We start from the raw sequence: 16,984 nt of genomic DNA, 5'->3' as shown, positions 1-16,984 counted from the left end.
TATTGACAAATCTGAAACAATTCCAAAGAGTTTAAAATATTTATTTTAAAAGCTGTTAAGCAAATCTTACCTTCCACTGCAGAGTAAGAGAATTTTTGGTCCGATTAGTTATTCTAGGCAGATTTGGAGTATCAGGTTCACAACTTGCTGTGGTAAAACTCTCTGCCTCTGAAGGGCTCCCCTTTACACAGTTGCATTCTACTTGTACTCTAAAAAGGAAAAGACCCAATAACATTTTGCTACAAAATCTTTATATACAGTTTCCAAATAAAAATGGAGTGTTCAGAATTAAGTTACTGCCTAGCTAGCTTATTATTTAAATATCAATGCTATAAACAAATAACTGGTGGAAGCATCTTGGTCGATAGAAGTAATGAGAAAGAAAAGAGTCCTTTACTAAGGATGTACATCATTAGCAACCAGCATTGTTAGTCTCATGTTTGAAATTTGCCTGTTATGTGCTGTACTTGGGTTGGAAAATAATGGCAACATCTTGCAGGCTCATTATCTGTTGTAGACATATTAACTGATATTATGTATAATTCTTCTCCTGCAAGTGCTTTTATCAGATGAGCACAATAAAGCTGTTGATGTATTTTCAGAGTATCCCCTGCACTCCTTCAAGGCCTTGCTGAGTCTGTTCACCCTGTCCTTTCCTTCAGGAAGGCTATGCATTAATTCTCCATGTACTGCAGAAGAGGGAATTCTTGCTTCTGTCTCAAAGAGCAACCGCTTGTTTTTCTAACAGTTTTTCTCCAAAAGAAAACACCAGATTATCTTCTGGATTCCGCCTGCTGTGTAGCCATGCCTTGTCTCTTTTCCTTGACTGAACTGGCACATTACTTTCTTCTGATTCATCTGCTCCTTTGAAAGAAAAAAAAACCAAAGCAAAACAAAAAAACCCTTTCTCTGATCACTGATATAGGACCCAAGTTGCTTGCTTATGAAGATGCAAAAGTCTTTATTTGTTCTTGTTGCATGAACAGCAAGTCACAGAAAATATGGCTTTGCAGATTTCCTCAACAGGGAGAGACATTTGAGCAGTGACTAACGCTGAATATGGTTGTTTGTGCTTGAACATAGTTGCAAATACGTGATTTGTCCATTACCTTCATAGTTTAAGTCTTCCTGGTCTTCACTGGTTTTCACCAAGGACTTCATTTGACTGCCATAACTTTTCAAATATCACAGAGGGTGGCTTGGCAACTGTATCAGTCAACTCCCTCCGGACTCTGGGATGCATCTTGTCTGGTCCCCTACATTTGTGTATGTTCAGGTTCCCTAGATGGGAATCAGGTGATCGCTTACAATGGTAGGGACTTTGCTCTGCCAGTTCCTCCCTTGCAGTCCGTCCACTCAAGGGGTGTGGAAAGAGAGGTTGTCAGTGAAGACTGAGGCAAAGAAGTTGTTTAATACCTCAGTCTTCTCCTCGTCCATTCTCAGTTTGCCCATCTTGCTCATCACAGGGGATTGCTTTCTTTGACCTCTCTTTTCTGGCTGACATACCAGTAGAAGCCTCTCCTCTTATTCTTTACATCCCTTTGCAAGTTCAGCTCCAGATGACCCTTCAATGTTTAAAAAGGGAGGGCAAAAAGGGCACTTTAAACTACATTTTTCCAATCCTATGCTATTTCTTCAGTATAATATAGCAAAGCAGCAAATTCTGCTGGAAGGGTAAAATTACACTGAGCTAGGGGCATGTTTTGTAAAGCATATGCAGCCAGATTCACTAGTCTACTGCAGCAAAGCAAAAGCAGCATAAGGCGACTTTCAGGTGGCCAGCAGTGAGCACCTTTCTGTGCAAGGTACTTTGCTCTGCTGCTTGTGGAAAATTGAGAGAAATCAAGCAGCATTGTGCCTGACTCAAAGAACAGAAAAAGTTCACTGTCCTGGCATGAAGGAAAGAGGATGGATGTTGGGTGAGAGCACAACAATCTTCTCTTATTTTCCAAACTGGACTGAGCGGTCAACTAAGCCAAAAACATTGATTTGTGACGCAAAGGAAGGTTAGAAGTGGTAAATACAATCTCTGAAGGTTTATGCAAACAGACAAATACAATGAAACTTTTAAAACATTTCCACTGAATTTAATGACTAGACAAGGAGATACTCACTTTGCATGGTAATCAGTTGCTGGCCTGAGATCATTTACAGTAACTTTATTTTCTTCTCCACTGCAAAGAGATACGATTTTGTTTAAAAAACAGTTTCAGAATCCCATACATTTATAAGAAGACACTTATCATCTAACCTATTCACCTAACACCCCTTTTAAGGAATGTATTTTCTAACAGTTTGTCTCTTTTGCTAGTAAAATGAAATTGCATTTACCCTTGAATTTTAGGGGCTTCTTGTGTTTGATTCCTGTTCTGTTGCCCTGGTGGTTTTGGGGTGGTTTTTTTTTTTGTTGTTTTTTTTTTAGAGAATAATTATTTTCCTCTTTGCTCAGTAAGACCAGCTGCATGTGTACACATGTATGTTACTACACAAAAAAAATCCAAATACTGGGGCCCACAGAAGCTCAGTTCAGCCTTGCAAAATCAAATACCTAAAACTGCACGGCTGCGCATACCTACTTGTTTGAGCCTAGTAAACAGAAAAGGCACCTAAGTAACGTCTAGTAATCTGCTTTTACTGACATCCACTTATAGTAGCAAAGCCCATTTAATTTCCTCTGGTTTCTAGGACAGGGATATCCAACTTATGATTCATATACTGCTCCTAAGAAATCCATGGAAAGTGGTTAAGATAAACTAGATGGACACAAAGATTCATAATTACTAGAGAGCCCTACATCCTTAATGGTAAATTTTATTTTTATATTTATTAATTTATTTTTTTAATGTTATATTTTTTCATTTTGTTGGGAATGAAACAATTGAAGAGTTTTGTTCTGTGCGAATCTACTTACTTTTTTTTGTATCACTCATCCTCTCACCAAAAGGATTTCCAGGGATGGAAGGGACAACCTTACTGGGAGCAGAAGTATATGCTGAAGTAAATAACTACAACTACTATTTGTCTATCTCACTACTTGAGAACCCATAGTGTCTAGTGCAGCTGGCTGAAATATAGCTAAGTGATATTAAAACATGTCTCCAAAACCTAAGAACAAAGTCTTTACACTCTAGTTGATGGTAGAGACTTCAGTTATAAACCTAAACCAATTCTACTGAAACAAGTAGCAGTATTTTGAAATGAAGTTGCACAAAACTGCTGATTATTTAAATCTCCAGACAGCAGGCAGATTTTTTAACAACGTTTCAAACAACATAACTCAATGCAAGAGCAATTAAGTAAAAATAATGAACACCTACACATATACAGTTCTGTACTTTCCATCTTTTCCAGTATTTGAAATCATCACTTCGTAAGTATAAACCTCTGGTACATCATTCTTGTCAGTGTCTTCTCTGGTATCACTGGATGGAGGTGACCACATAAGCAGTGCTGTTCTAGCCTGAATGTCTGATACCTGTAGAAATATAACTTCTGAGATCTCTGCCATTTAAACATTATCATATATAAAAGCTGTTTTGCCACAACCAGCCACATAAAGAGAAGAATATCATATACCGTTAGTACACTGGATGTACTAACGTATACATAACTATGTATTCATACTTCTATAATAGCTACTAACTAGTATTTTACAGATGAAATCAAGCTAGAAATACAAGAAACACCACGAGAAAACTGCAAACCCAGGGCACTGGGCTGAGTGCAGACACATCTAAGTAATGAATGCCACCTAGTGGCCTACCTACAAATGAACTGCATAATTTGTGAAGCGGAAGAGATGACAAACATGTATTTGTGTTCTCAGTTATTTAATGAAATGACAGTGCTTCAGACATTATTTTTTATTTTATGCCACCAGCACTATGATATTTTTAATACCTTCTTGTCGACTTGTTTTCCTTATGGAATATACAGAAACTCAGGAATCTCTCCCAACTGCCTGGCATTACTCTTAACAGGTACATGAAGAAAGCGCATTTAATGGTGACAGTGACAAGCAGACTCTCGCATTAGATTAGAACCTATTTGGTTACTTATCCCAGCACTTTTTTTTTTTTTTTAATCAGGATATTAATAGGGATACAACTACCTGAGGCTCTAATCTAGTACTCTGTACAACATACTTTGAGCTCAGGTGCTTGTGATGAAGGCATGCTCACAAGGTCCATATATATATATATATATATGTATGTATACACACACATATATGCAATATCCTAAAGAATTCCTGTGGTGGTGCTTGCCTGCACAGCCCACCCTTTGCAGAAAGATCTGGATAACAACAGTTGGTGTGACAGAAATACGAGTAATAAACAGTGTGAACGCAACACCTCCACCTGTCTCAGAAGTGCTTGCCCCAGCAGACTCATAATGCTAAAGGCAGCGACCCTCAGGTGGATTCCGTGGCAACTGGGAAATCACAAAGAAACTTCTGAAATGAACAAGTAATCAGCCTCAGAAGTATAAAAGCAACATGAAAATTTGCAACAGGGATAAAAGATGCTGGAGTAGAACAGAGCAACGATCAAAACCTGTAACCCTTGCCACTTCTATCCAAGCCTGATGGACACCATGACTGGCAACAGTACCAGTGGTCTGGAGTGCAGTATGCAGGGACCCACAGCTCGGGTGAGTGCATGTGACCTGCTGGAGAATCCTTTCAGTGGCCTGTGGATTAACAGATTGTAGGGAACTGCAGATTTTGGGGAATAACACAGCTACATGCAAAGCTGAAGCACCCACATCTCCCAAAGGAGAAATACGGTTAAGGGCACCCGCACTCCCCAAAGAGTGGGTGCTGCCTGAAACCCACACATGCTGCAAGGGGCTGTGGGTGCTTGTGTTTCTGTAGGTGAGTGCACCGGTACGTGCATGTGATTACAAGTTTTTAGGATCCATTCCAGAAGGAATTCTAGAAATTTATGGGGGGTGTTTATATTTCATGCCTGCTATTGTCGTTTGTATGTTGCACCCACCTCCTATTTCCAAACATTTCGTAAGAGAATTGAAAACATTCCATTATACGAAATGACTAGCTTTACAATATGACTGTAATATATATCTATTTCAGGAATAATTGCTTTTGTAAATCTCTTACCAGACTATCAGAATGAAAATGTTATCTTCACAACTGGTGCTCTTAAATTGCTATCATCTACTGAACTAAAAGCTGAATGGGTCAACCTCAAGGATGAAGTAGAGAGGAGATGACTTACTGATAACAGACAAACAGAAAGGAAAAAAAATCAAATTAAGATGAACCTCAATGTCTTGGAAATAATGTCACTGAGGAGGACAGTGATAGAGAAGCTTTGGTGAGCACCTCGTGTCCAGCCAGGGTCAACCCACCACATATCTCATTGGAACATTAAACAATTAAAGGTTTCAACTGTTAAGTACAGAGAGAGCAGGAAGAGTACAAGGGAGATCAAAGACAACATTACAGACTACAGAGTAATAGACAACTCACAGGACTTTCACTAGTAAAGTTAACCCCAGACTTGTGGAAGTTAATTTGACTAGTGGAAGTCATTATATACCAACAAGTGTCAACAGAGAACAGGCTGAAGTGTTCTTCAAGCCTCTGACTGGATGAAAAACTGTTTTCCTGAGTTACTCCCCCAGGGCAATGATTGTTGGTCAACTCATGTAAACCTTCCATAAGACTTCTAAAATAATAGATGACAACACAATGAAGCAGTATTATGTACCAAGCTAAAAATCAGTGGCTACGTAGGTTGTTCTGGTTGTTTTACTTTGTGTAAACAGAGCGACTAAAGATTATGAAGAGCTGAAGCCTTGCTTTGGCCAATCTGCAAAAACTTAAAAGCAACAGTCAGTGGAAGTGAACATAATCAGAAATGCAAAGTATTCACAGGACCTGGGAATTAAGAACATCCTAACAGTGCATAAAAAGCTGCAATGTATAAAACCTATATAAATTCTCTATACATACACATGTATACATACGCATATGGGGCATGAGAAGATAAGAATCAAAGAAGTTCTTTTCAACTTGTTTATAAAAGATTTGGTACTGTTTTTCAGGTTTAACTTCCAGCTAAGACAATGATTCTAAAAGACAAGTCTAGGTTCAGCTATATTCTTCCCCACACGACTATTAAGGGACAAAAGTGAAGTATTAAAAGTAGTATTAAAAGAACTGCAAAAATGAAGATTTCCTGTAAAAAACTTCTCTCTATTGTGCATATGCACCATAGCAGTTTTAGACTACATCAGCATATATTAACACAAAACTTCAGCTTCACATGACTGGATCATATGACAGTAATTACAAATTTCTTCACTAAGAAGCAATTATTTAATACTGTCTTTTACCCAAAAGGTTTAATAATATCCCAATACTTGACTTCTGGCTTTATTATGGAGAAGAATTATGAAAGTTTCAGAAATTCCCATCAGTTCCCAGGCACAAACCAGTATATTTTCAAAAAATCTCTGCAATATGAAGAGGAAAAAAGTATTTTTGAAGAACAAAGATTAAGATCAGAAGAATCCACTATTTTTGGGTGCCCTGAAACACTCAGGAGTAGCTTTTTTAGAAAACTTGGCATTACTTATTACTTTGTATGCTTATTCAAGCAGCTGCAATTGATTTATTTTGGTTGCAGCTCTGAGCACTGTGTGCTTCTGCAAAGCAGAACACAATATTAGTCAGGCCCCAGCACTGAGGAAACTAAAAGGTGGGCACGTCTTCATTAGCAGTCCAGCTTGCAAAAGTGAATCTCCTCGTTAACTGTATTACACATGCCATCTGGGTCAAACAAAAGAGCAGTTTTGGCACGTGCAAACTGGACTGCATTCACAGCACACAAAGTACTTAACTGGTGAGTGAGGTGCATAATGTTGTGAAAGCCCACAAGCAAACCTAGAACACATGTGAAGCACAAAACATGATGCCCTCCCAAGGGATTTAACTGCTATATAACAAACCCTCAAATTCTGAGTTCCTATTGCCTCTCCTTATTAAATACTCAGCCTTCTGTTCCATTCTTCATTTTGCTTTTGCCTTGTCCCCTTGTCTTCTCTTCTGCTTGCTTTGTAATTTGGTTAGTAGACATGACAGCTGGTGAAGACTGTTCAAGTGCTGAGGATTCGGCATGGTGCAACCTGCAGAACCACTCCAACTTACATCTGGTGTAAAAAAGTCCAAGACCTCCCTAAGTAGAAGGGTCATCTGGTGGCAGTAACTACTAACTTGACTTAATACTGCCATGTATTAAGGGTGAAAAGTTTAAGAAAATGAGAACATGTTCATAAGAACACATAATGGGAGTCTGGAGGCTGCAAAGCCGATGTGCCCCAGACTGCACAGACTGAAAGAGATGCAAGAATGAAAGCACACCATGGACCCCACCACCTGGATTCAGATGTGCATGCCCTAGAATGGGGCATTTAGACATGGGATAGCCCAGGACAGGTCAGAGGCTTCAGCATTACTCCTGACTTTCTGCAGTAGGATATGGTGCAATGGACAGTACTGGACAACACCTGTATGATCATCTGAGCATATGACCACTACCACAGCCAGTATCCAGAACTGCCTGTGCCAGCACTGAAGTTCAACCAGGGAAGAGGGTGTTGATGTTCCATCAAGAAGAGCATCACAACACAGTCCCCACCATGAGTGCTTCATGCAAAACATTAACCAAAACCCCACAGGAATATCTCTGATGAGTATGACAAACGTGTAAAATAACACAATCTCCTGGTTCTCTTGTGGGAGGGAAAGGAAAATGTTTCCTTGGAGAAACTGTGGGAGGGTTGCTTCTGATCTTGCAAGGCCCAAGTAGTTAGAACAGCTTCCCTTTCTCTTACCACACCACACTCCACGAAGCTGCAACATCAGCTAGTCTTACACCTACCCACCGCCCTGACAGAGCATAAGCTCCTCCAAGTGCTGGAAATTTGGCTTTTTGCCTTGTGTACACCGTCTATAGTCTGCAGCAGTCTATTACTGCTTAAGCCTGTGATGTCTTCTGAGGTCTGCAAAGAGATCACTTGTAGACACACAGCTACATGCAATGACATTCAAGTAAGGACATAGTAGAGAGGGGAAATAGCATGCTTGTCTAAAAGGCATGGATGACTGGGTGTTGATGATGGAAGGAAGTGAAAGAAAGCAACAGTAATGGCAGTCTATTCCTTTTTCATATGTAAGTAGCAAGATAGCAAAAGATACCACTTGTTGATTGTACTTCTCACAGCCTCACTCTAACCACACCAGGAAGCTCAGAGTTGTTCTCTTTGGCAAAGCAATCACTGATGACACCCTGACTTGGACAGCATGCTGCATGCTCTGGCCACTGTCAGAGGCCTGTGCATACTTCTGGAGAACTGGTCCCTGTACTTCTAGTCAGGACAGAAAGGATCATCCACATTCTCACAAAGTTAAGAAGAGCACTCATGATTAAGCAGGTATTCATGATTTGAGGGATGCTGAGAATGCTGTTGTCCAGCATGCCCCAGTGACAGCATTATCTTGCAATAACTTAACCTTGCAGCAAAATTTGTTTCTGCATCCATTCTGATGCTGTATGTGGCTAAACTAGGCACATACTCCCTTGTTGGAACAGACTCTCATGACTCAGAGTTAAAAGGGGTCAAAGTCACTGGTCCCTTTACCTACACAGCCCTGACCCATTCCCAAAGCAGGTATGTTTTGTACAGTGAATGGCAGGGACCATAGAGAAAAACCAGCATGATCCTGTGTTAAAACAAAAAGCATTTGTAATCTTGAATACAATGGACCAGCACTAATATAAAATCTTTCCTCCTTCATTTTGAGAATGGAATAGAATTCTCCCAGCAGTATTTAAATGTATATTTTCCTACAATATGCATGTGTATGTCTATATATATTGTTTATATTTTTAATATATATTTTTATACATGCATTTTTTAATATATTTTTGTATAGCAAATGACTCCCTTAAATCCTTTCTGTCATCATCCTACAGCAAGCCTGAAGCCTTCAGATCCACTGCACAAGTGTCTACTGCTCGACCTAACAGAGTGATAGCAATAGGTGGTTGCTAACATCTGTGGAGATGACATGCACAGCTCAGCAGTGAAACAAAAGGCAGCAAAACAAAACTTCTGCTGGTAGGACTTCACAGGTACTTGCTGTTTACATTCCAGGCCCTGGATAAAAACCAGTGCTATCAGATGTAGACTTGAATTTGTTTCTTAGAATCATCACCCCTTTTGACCCTGCTATGTTTTTGTCTTCTTAAAGTCTGGTCCTAATCAACACTTCACCATTCCAGTGTGTACTCCTTGTTTACTCCATCCCAGACTTCTGCCCTTTAGTCTCTCAATAAAGTTCTGATATCCTTGTCTCATCAATCTTCATCTTTGTCAAGCAGTTTCAGTCTCCTGCTACTTCTGCACACTATCTCCACCAATCTTAGTTTTACTTCCATCACCCTTTCATTATCAGCCTGCTTGTAAAAATAACAAACATAAAAGCTACTTGCTCTCCATGTTGTTCTTCCAATAGAATAGACATATTCTGTTTGTTTCTGGTCTCATTTTCTCATCTTAAACTCCCCATCTATTTCTGATCTCTCAAGTCTTGATTATCCTTTGGACCTGTGTTCCTTGTCAGAGCTGTCTCTTCTCCACTCACTTCCTTTCTCCCCCACACCTTAATCGTCCTAAGCTTTCTGTTCAGTCCCAGCTTCTTCTCCAGAAATTTTACTGCCCCTCCACTAGCTCCAGTTGCCACAGTCATCCTGTTAAGTGGTACTGAACTTGACTGTCACAGCTACTATGTACACCACAGCAGCAGCTAGGATCACTTAACTCCTCTCCATTTCTTCATCTCAGCTCTCTCCACCCTTTCTTACAGGATTTACTTCAGACAGCTTCCACCTCCATGACAGTCACCAAAGATGCAGGTGCCCTGAAAACACATTAACACGCACTGAAGACATTCTGATGCTTGGATCCAGCAGGATACACCAAGCATTCACGACTTCCTCTATCAGTATTATCCCTACTCAGCCCTCGAAGCCCCACAGAATGGCAAAACAGTTGACACTGGACAAGACCCCTGGATGTCATCTGGTCCAACCCACTTGTTTAAGCAGGGTCACCTAAAGCCAGTTGCCCAGAACCATGTCCAGACTGCTTTTCAGTATCTTCAAAGAGGAAGTCTCCACAAACTCTCTGTCCAACTTGTGTCAGTGCTCAGTCATCCTCACAGTAAAAAAGTGTTTCCTTATGTTACAGGGTAATCTCCTGTGTTTCAATTTCTGCCCACTGGCACAGGCTCTGATGTTGGGCACACTGAAAAGAGCCTGGCTCCATCCTCTTTGCACTTGCTCTGCACATATCTATATACGTTGATAAGATCCTGGCTGAGCCTTCTCTTCTCCAGGCTAAATAATCCCAGCTCTCTCAGGCTCTCCTCATCGGGCTGCAAAGCAACATATGAAAGAAGAATCAAGACTGGGGCACTAAAATTGGGGCCAGGTTTTCTGGGAGGTGAAGAGGAGAAGACACGTGATGAATGAGGAAGTAGCTGACTGACTGGACAAACCCTTGGCAAGCTCCTCCTGGAGCCGGAGTTGCAGTGATTCTTTTTTGTAGTTTACAATAGGGAACACAGACTGGTTTTACTCAGGCAACTGATGGACTGAGGATTGAAGTGTAGTATAAATACATGAAGTTGTATAAATCCTCACAGAAAGACTGGGACCAGGGAAGGTACAGATGATGAAAGAACACAGGCCTGCTCTAAAATGCAAGAAATTACTGAATTTGGCATCTGTGTTTTAAGAGTATTTATGCAGAATTATGTATTAGTTTTACAAATTGAAAAGAAATTGGTAGGTTTTCAAACAGGTAAGATAGAAGCCCACTGCTTACAGACACCTGCCTGGCAAATTTTATGTCTCTCTTCCCTTGATATGCTAGAGACTCTTACAGAGAAACCTGTCCTAATTTTTCTTCACTTTTTAAATAAGGTTTTCAAAAACCTCATTTTTGGTGAGGTTTCCAGAACTTCACCAGGGATCTCTCATGCCTGGAGATATCTGTTACGTAATTTTTTTTTCCTGAACTAAAGAATGTTACAGAAACTTGAGAACAGATTTTGAAGTAAGAAATGGTGTTCAGCATCACCATTATGTTACCAGCAACACTACAAGCTCTTTCTATATATATTTCTTTTAATTCTCTTAGTACCATGATCTCACAGAGTGGCCAAGAAGAGTAATTCCTCATAATAAGTATCAAGACAATTTAAGCTTCATAAATGTTAATATACTAAAAATTACTTTCGTCATTTACATTTCAGTGACTGGAAGTTAAGTGAATTTTCTTTAGTGTGGGAAGTTAAAAACCTTTTAAACTTGGACAGAGAAAAGGATGTGTAAAACAGCAGCAGATACGTTTCGATTTTATGGAGAGCTTTATTTACTTACCACTGGCTTGGCTATATTAGAAAGAAGTGCTTCAAGTGCTTTTGTTTCTTCATCCTTTTCTTAAAAAACAAAATCAAAGCAAACAAAAAGTACCCATGAACATTGTTCAGTGACTTTACAATGAAACAGCTCTTCATATTCAAACACTGCATACAGTCTAAAGTATTTATGAAACAACACCTTGCCAATTTGCATTCTTCTAGAGCAACATAAAACCAAAAAAGTTCTCAAAGATGTTGTTCATATAAAACTATTTCTAAATCCATTCTATGATTCATGGAATACAGAAAGCCTGGTTATCTTTTATTACTGAATAACTTTAAATAAACTACTGCTCTGGAGTTCTTAAGCTCTTGGCTGAGATATTTCCTGTAGATTTTTCTCTTTGGACGTAGATGCAGTCAAGTTACAGTAGTTTAAACATGTTATTGCATGTTATGTGGCAGACTACTGGTAACACTGTTGGCCTCCCTCAATTGCAAGGGCAAACCTTACCTTAGCCTTCAGTTACATCTCAGGGAAAGAATCTAAGGTATTTTGTTTCAGCTGAAAGTAAAGCTGAGCTTTATAAAGGACACAAAGATTATACAAAGTGCTTTATGTACTTTCTCCCACACAGTATTAAAACTGTATTATCTCAATAGCGTAAGTGAACAGGCTACTCAGTTTTGGAGATGTGGCCAGGCATTTTTAATTCACTTAACCTGCCTTAATCTACAAAGAAAAATCAAAGCCTGGCAAAATTCTTTAAAAATCATAGGTCAAATCTATTTACAACTTTAGTTTCAAAACCAAACTGCCTTAGAAATGTAATTAAATGCATTTCTGACTTCTGTTTGTATTACAGGTCTAAGTCACAGTACGTTATTTTGCCAAATGTCTCCTGAATTAAATGATTTTGAAGAGTAGGCTTTTCCATTTTTCATATAAAATACTTCTAAGGAACCCTTAACAAAATTTTCATAACATATGTAAGCAACAGTACATTTTAATCACCTGTGCCTTGAAAAAGTTAGCTCACAGGTAAGCACCAACTAACTGAAAGTAAACTAAAGCCAAGACAAATGCCACTCTGGAACTATAGTGACAAGTGTTCATTCAAGTTTGGAACAACAGTTCCCAACTTCTGAATTCTGAATTCAGATTTTATTTCAAAGGTGTCCCTTGTTACTAAGCTTTCACATGCTTTTAAACAGGTCTTGTAGGTTGAGATTTCCTGGTTTTGGTTAGACATACTTTCTTCACATTCCTTTTGGTTTACAGCAATCTAATATATATGGGCACAAAATCATCACCTCAAAGCAAACTTCAGTGAGCTGATAAAATCATGATTTGTTTCCTTCAGCATCAAAATTTACAGCTCCCTATTCTGAGAAAACTGTAGTTGGCTGATGACCATTTGCATTCTGAATCTGAAGTGCTGTGCCAGTAACCTGAAAGTTCCATAGTGGCACATCATCAAATTCAAGGACAGTATAACCAAGACTGAGTGAATTCAGTCCATTTACAAGATCACAAGCTTTCCAGTGAAATACAGGTATTAATGATAAACACACTTCCTATCATAGCATCTTAGAAAACATGAACTCACAGAGATTAGTGTGAGGACCTGTCTTCTTCTACAAAGGCCTTTCAATAGTAAGTTGGTAAGGACAGGCATTATCTGAATTTTATAACAGTATCTCTTTCACAAAATATTGCTCTTTAACAGGAAATCTACATTCAACTTGTATCAGACATCTCGTTCTTTACATGTTTTCTGCAATATCAAGCAGTCAATCGATATCCAGCACCAATAACCATGGACAAAGCACAGACTTTTCTTTCCTCAAGTCTCTGTGGAGAATTGTGTTAGTGGTTTTGTTCTTTTAGGTCCATCGCTCCAGTGTGATGAGCAGCTCAATTGCTTTTAACGCCATTCTATGTAAGTCAGGGCAGTTATGGGCTACTACCCGACTTCAGGATTAAGTGTGGTGTTCTAACTACAAATGCTATGTTCCTCCAAATACTAGACTTGCATTATATATTATTTTCGTTAACACTTACCTTCTACTTCTGTGTCTGTCTGAGAATTGCTTTTTCCTTTACCCAAAGACTTGCTTTTGGTAGAACTTGTGCTTATACCAGCTGCATCCTGTCCTTTTGTAAGTCCGTTGTGTTCACTTGTAGGAGAAGGACATTTCTGAGGAGATGATGGAGGGCTGTTTAACTTATCCTTCTGAGTTCCATGTCGATCTTTCAATTTTTTTTGTAACCTTTCATACGTTTTACAAGACCTTTCATCTCTGAAGTTGGATCTTCCATGAGCAGGCAGAGTATCTAAATGAAAGGAGAAAAATATTAAAAATCATCATCAAGAACAGAATGTAATTAAAAAACTTATTGGAAAATGCTATGCTAGGTGCACACATTTGTGTAAAATTACATCTTTATTCCTACTGGAAAATCTGAGTGTCAAGCAGGCAAAGTGATACACACTAACTGTACATTAACAGCATGTTAGGGGAGAAAGTGTTATCTTTCCTTCCCACATCTTTTCTTCTACTTAAAATCTTAAACTGTTTCTATAATCGTCCTTCAGCTGTAAGGTACAGGATAAAGCCATCACAGAAAAAAAGTGATACTTCATTACACAGGAAGAGGTTTGGTTTAATGCTGAATAAAAAATACTGAAGTTTTAAGTTTTGGAATGCAACTAGATCAAGTACTTCAATCAAATACTAGATCGATTAATGGTGCTTCAGCAGAAATCAACAGGGAAAAACCCCACAAAAGCATAGGGCAACTGAAAGACACTAAAAGACTGAAGATAGCATGGCTACATCTTGTAAGTACACTATACTGGTATACAGTAACCTAAGCATTGCTGCCATAGGACCAAAATCCCACCTTTAAGTCAGAACGTGGCTTTGGAAATAAGCCAGTACCACACCAATGAAAAAAACTAAACTGAAGACTTTTCTGTCCAGTTCTAACATTTTTATCCACTTCAGCTTACTGACTAGAGAAGGTAAAACAGCAATCAACTCTTTCCCCAGTATAACCCTATCTATGATAAACAATGAAAATTTCAAAAAAATACATCCTTCAAAACCAGCATAGAATTTGTCCATTTTCAGGTAAATTGGATCACTTGCTCTGAAAAATGAATTCCTTGTTTTGTATTTCTTAAGTGTTGGGAAGTATAGAAAACAAGATTAAATACAAACTCTCTTGCAAGACGGATAAAACCCACAAAACTAGAGGACTTTCCAGTTTCTGTTTTAGTAGGTCAATTTAATTCCCAGATAATTTGACAGAGGAATACTAGATAAGCTGTGATTATTTACAAATTTGATTTTTACTACCATTAGAGATTTAAGTGCTCTAGTTAGAGAACTACCATGCTATAAGCGCTTCCGGGTTCTTCCCCCCCTTAAATTCAGATTCCTCATATAGGACCTTAACTGTGAGATTTGACTTCTTAAGGCCATAGCCAAAGTCAGTGGTCCAGAATTAAACATGAAATCTGTAGCAAATATGCAATAAATTACAGCATCCAACCTAGTTTCAGGACAGGCTGGATGGGGCTTTAAGCAACCTGGTCTAGTAGAAGGTGTTCCTGCCCATGGCAGGGGCGTTGGAACTGGATGATCTTTAAGATCCCTTCCAACACAAACCATTCTATGATTCTATTATCCCTAATCCTTTAATTCCCTAAATCCAAAGGCATCTTACTTATATATTTAAAACAAAGCAAAACCAAAGCAAAACCAAAGAATCCTACTTTATCAGATTTTTCCTACATTAGCAGTTTCGCAGAATCACTGAATTCATATTTAAAGGGATATAATCTAGCAGCAGAAATCTAAAAAATACTATTTCATTAACAAGTATCCTTTATCTTTTATGCATTTAAATATCATACTCTGACCTCTTAATTTAGCAAACTAAAAGCAAATAACTGCCATCTACAGGAAACCAAGAAATTAGTAAAACTATGAATAAGCACCCAAAAAGCATCTAATAAAGCACTATTATCAAAGTAGTGCAAGGAAGAAATAAAGTACAACTTCAGAATACAGAAACACTAAGAAGTCCAGGAAGACATCAGTATATTGTTATTTGACAGCTTTGTACACGATGACTATTTAAGCACGGTGACTACATGAAGGACATTTTTAGAGATGTTTTTTAGTGGTATCATAGAACACTGAGAATCTACGCACCTACAGCACTATGACAAAGTTGTGTTTAGTCTCCCCCTCTACAGTGTCAAGCTTTTTTCTCTAAAAAAAGCAATCTGGCATTGCTCACAAAGACTTTCAAGGTCAGCACCTGCCTTACTGCAGAAGTTTATCAAAACAAAAACAAGTCTGCCAGAAATGTAAATACTGATCTAACAACCCAAACCGAGTTAGTACATAGGTACACTTTGCCACTAAATGTTATTAAAAGGCAGGTGTCAATAACACTACCAAAACCAGCTTCAACTACAGTATTAAGTTTAGGCTGGTGACACCTAATCATTCAAGTTGGACTTCAATACAGACACTGGACTAAATGCATACAGTTTTACACAGAAAAATAGCAAACATTTTTCATAATCAATAGCAAGAACTCCCGTTTTATGCTTCAAAGCTTTTTATGCTTGCAAGACAAGAGGTCTCAGAATAGTGCTCAGGTACAGACTTAAACTCTAAATCTCAGAGGAAGGCATCAGCTGAATCACTACAAACACTTCCTGCATTGCTCTCCTGGGCAAATCTATAACTGATACACATAAGAAATAATCTGTACGTTTAATTAATTAGACTTGTCTGTTCAGTGATCCATTAAAATAACTTCTTCTGGAATAACAGCTTTCAGTAAAAACAGGACCCGGTACTCTCATAAAACTGTTCTGTATAGCTCCCATTCAAACTGAAAGTCTCGCCTGACAAAGCCCTAATATCAGTATAACAGATGCTGGAAATGAGTAGAGTATTATTTCCTTTGACAGAACTTGCAATATTCGGTAAGCTGCTTACCCAGATCCCCGTATACTTGCGAGGTGTGATACTGTGGAATGTACTGTGTTGCCATTTCACCAGCTCCGGTCACAGGTGAGTATATATGACGTGGTGGAGGGGGTATCATGGCTGGAAGAGGAAGGAAGCCAGGCAGTGGGGGATGTGGAGGCCTGTGTATCACTGCATGACCACCAGGATGAAATTCTGGAGCCTGGGGAACCACCACAACCCTTCGAACACCATTATCCTCAATAACCTGCACAGTGAGAGACAACACGCCAAAAGGGAAATGACAGTCTGAAAGGTATATTCTGTAGATACAAAACTAGGAATAGTAAACCCCTTAAATTTGAGAAAACAGGAGGAGAGCATAAATAAAAAAAAGGACAATTAAAAGGCTACCTACATGAAGTGTATTAACTGCAACAATGCCATTCATTTCTCAATGTGATGCGGGAAAAATATGTTAAAAAAAAAAAAGACTCTAACAACATAACAACATCTCATAACAACCAGGTA

General features: G+C 38.7%; 1 protein-coding gene across 9 annotated transcripts in view; it reads right to left on the bottom strand.

The window, feature by feature from the left end:
- The window catches only part of FNDC3A (fibronectin type III domain containing 3A), a 118,547-nt gene that overhangs the window by 28,617 nt on the left and 72,946 nt on the right, over positions 1-16,984 (bottom strand). For all 9 annotated transcript variants that reach the window (XM_080613263.1, XM_080613259.1, XM_080613260.1 and 6 more), the window contains 6 exons: positions 16,484-16,721; positions 13,521-13,793; positions 11,475-11,533; positions 3,318-3,475; positions 2,115-2,174; positions 71-209 (listed from right to left, as the gene is read on the bottom strand). In XM_080613263.1, the coding sequence (XP_080469389.1) occupies positions 71-209; positions 2,115-2,174; positions 3,318-3,475; positions 11,475-11,533; positions 13,521-13,793; positions 16,484-16,721 (927 nt within the window). The remainder of the gene's footprint in view (positions 1-70; positions 210-2,114; positions 2,175-3,317; positions 3,476-11,474; positions 11,534-13,520; positions 13,794-16,483; positions 16,722-16,984) is intronic.

This window comes from Psittacula echo, assembly GCF_963264785.1.
Source record: "Psittacula echo genome assembly, chromosome: 3".
NCBI lineage: Eukaryota > Metazoa > Chordata > Aves > Psittaciformes > Psittacidae > Psittacula > Psittacula echo.
Note: the sequence above shows the minus strand (reverse complement) of the source record. Positions and strands in the feature narration are given on the sequence as shown.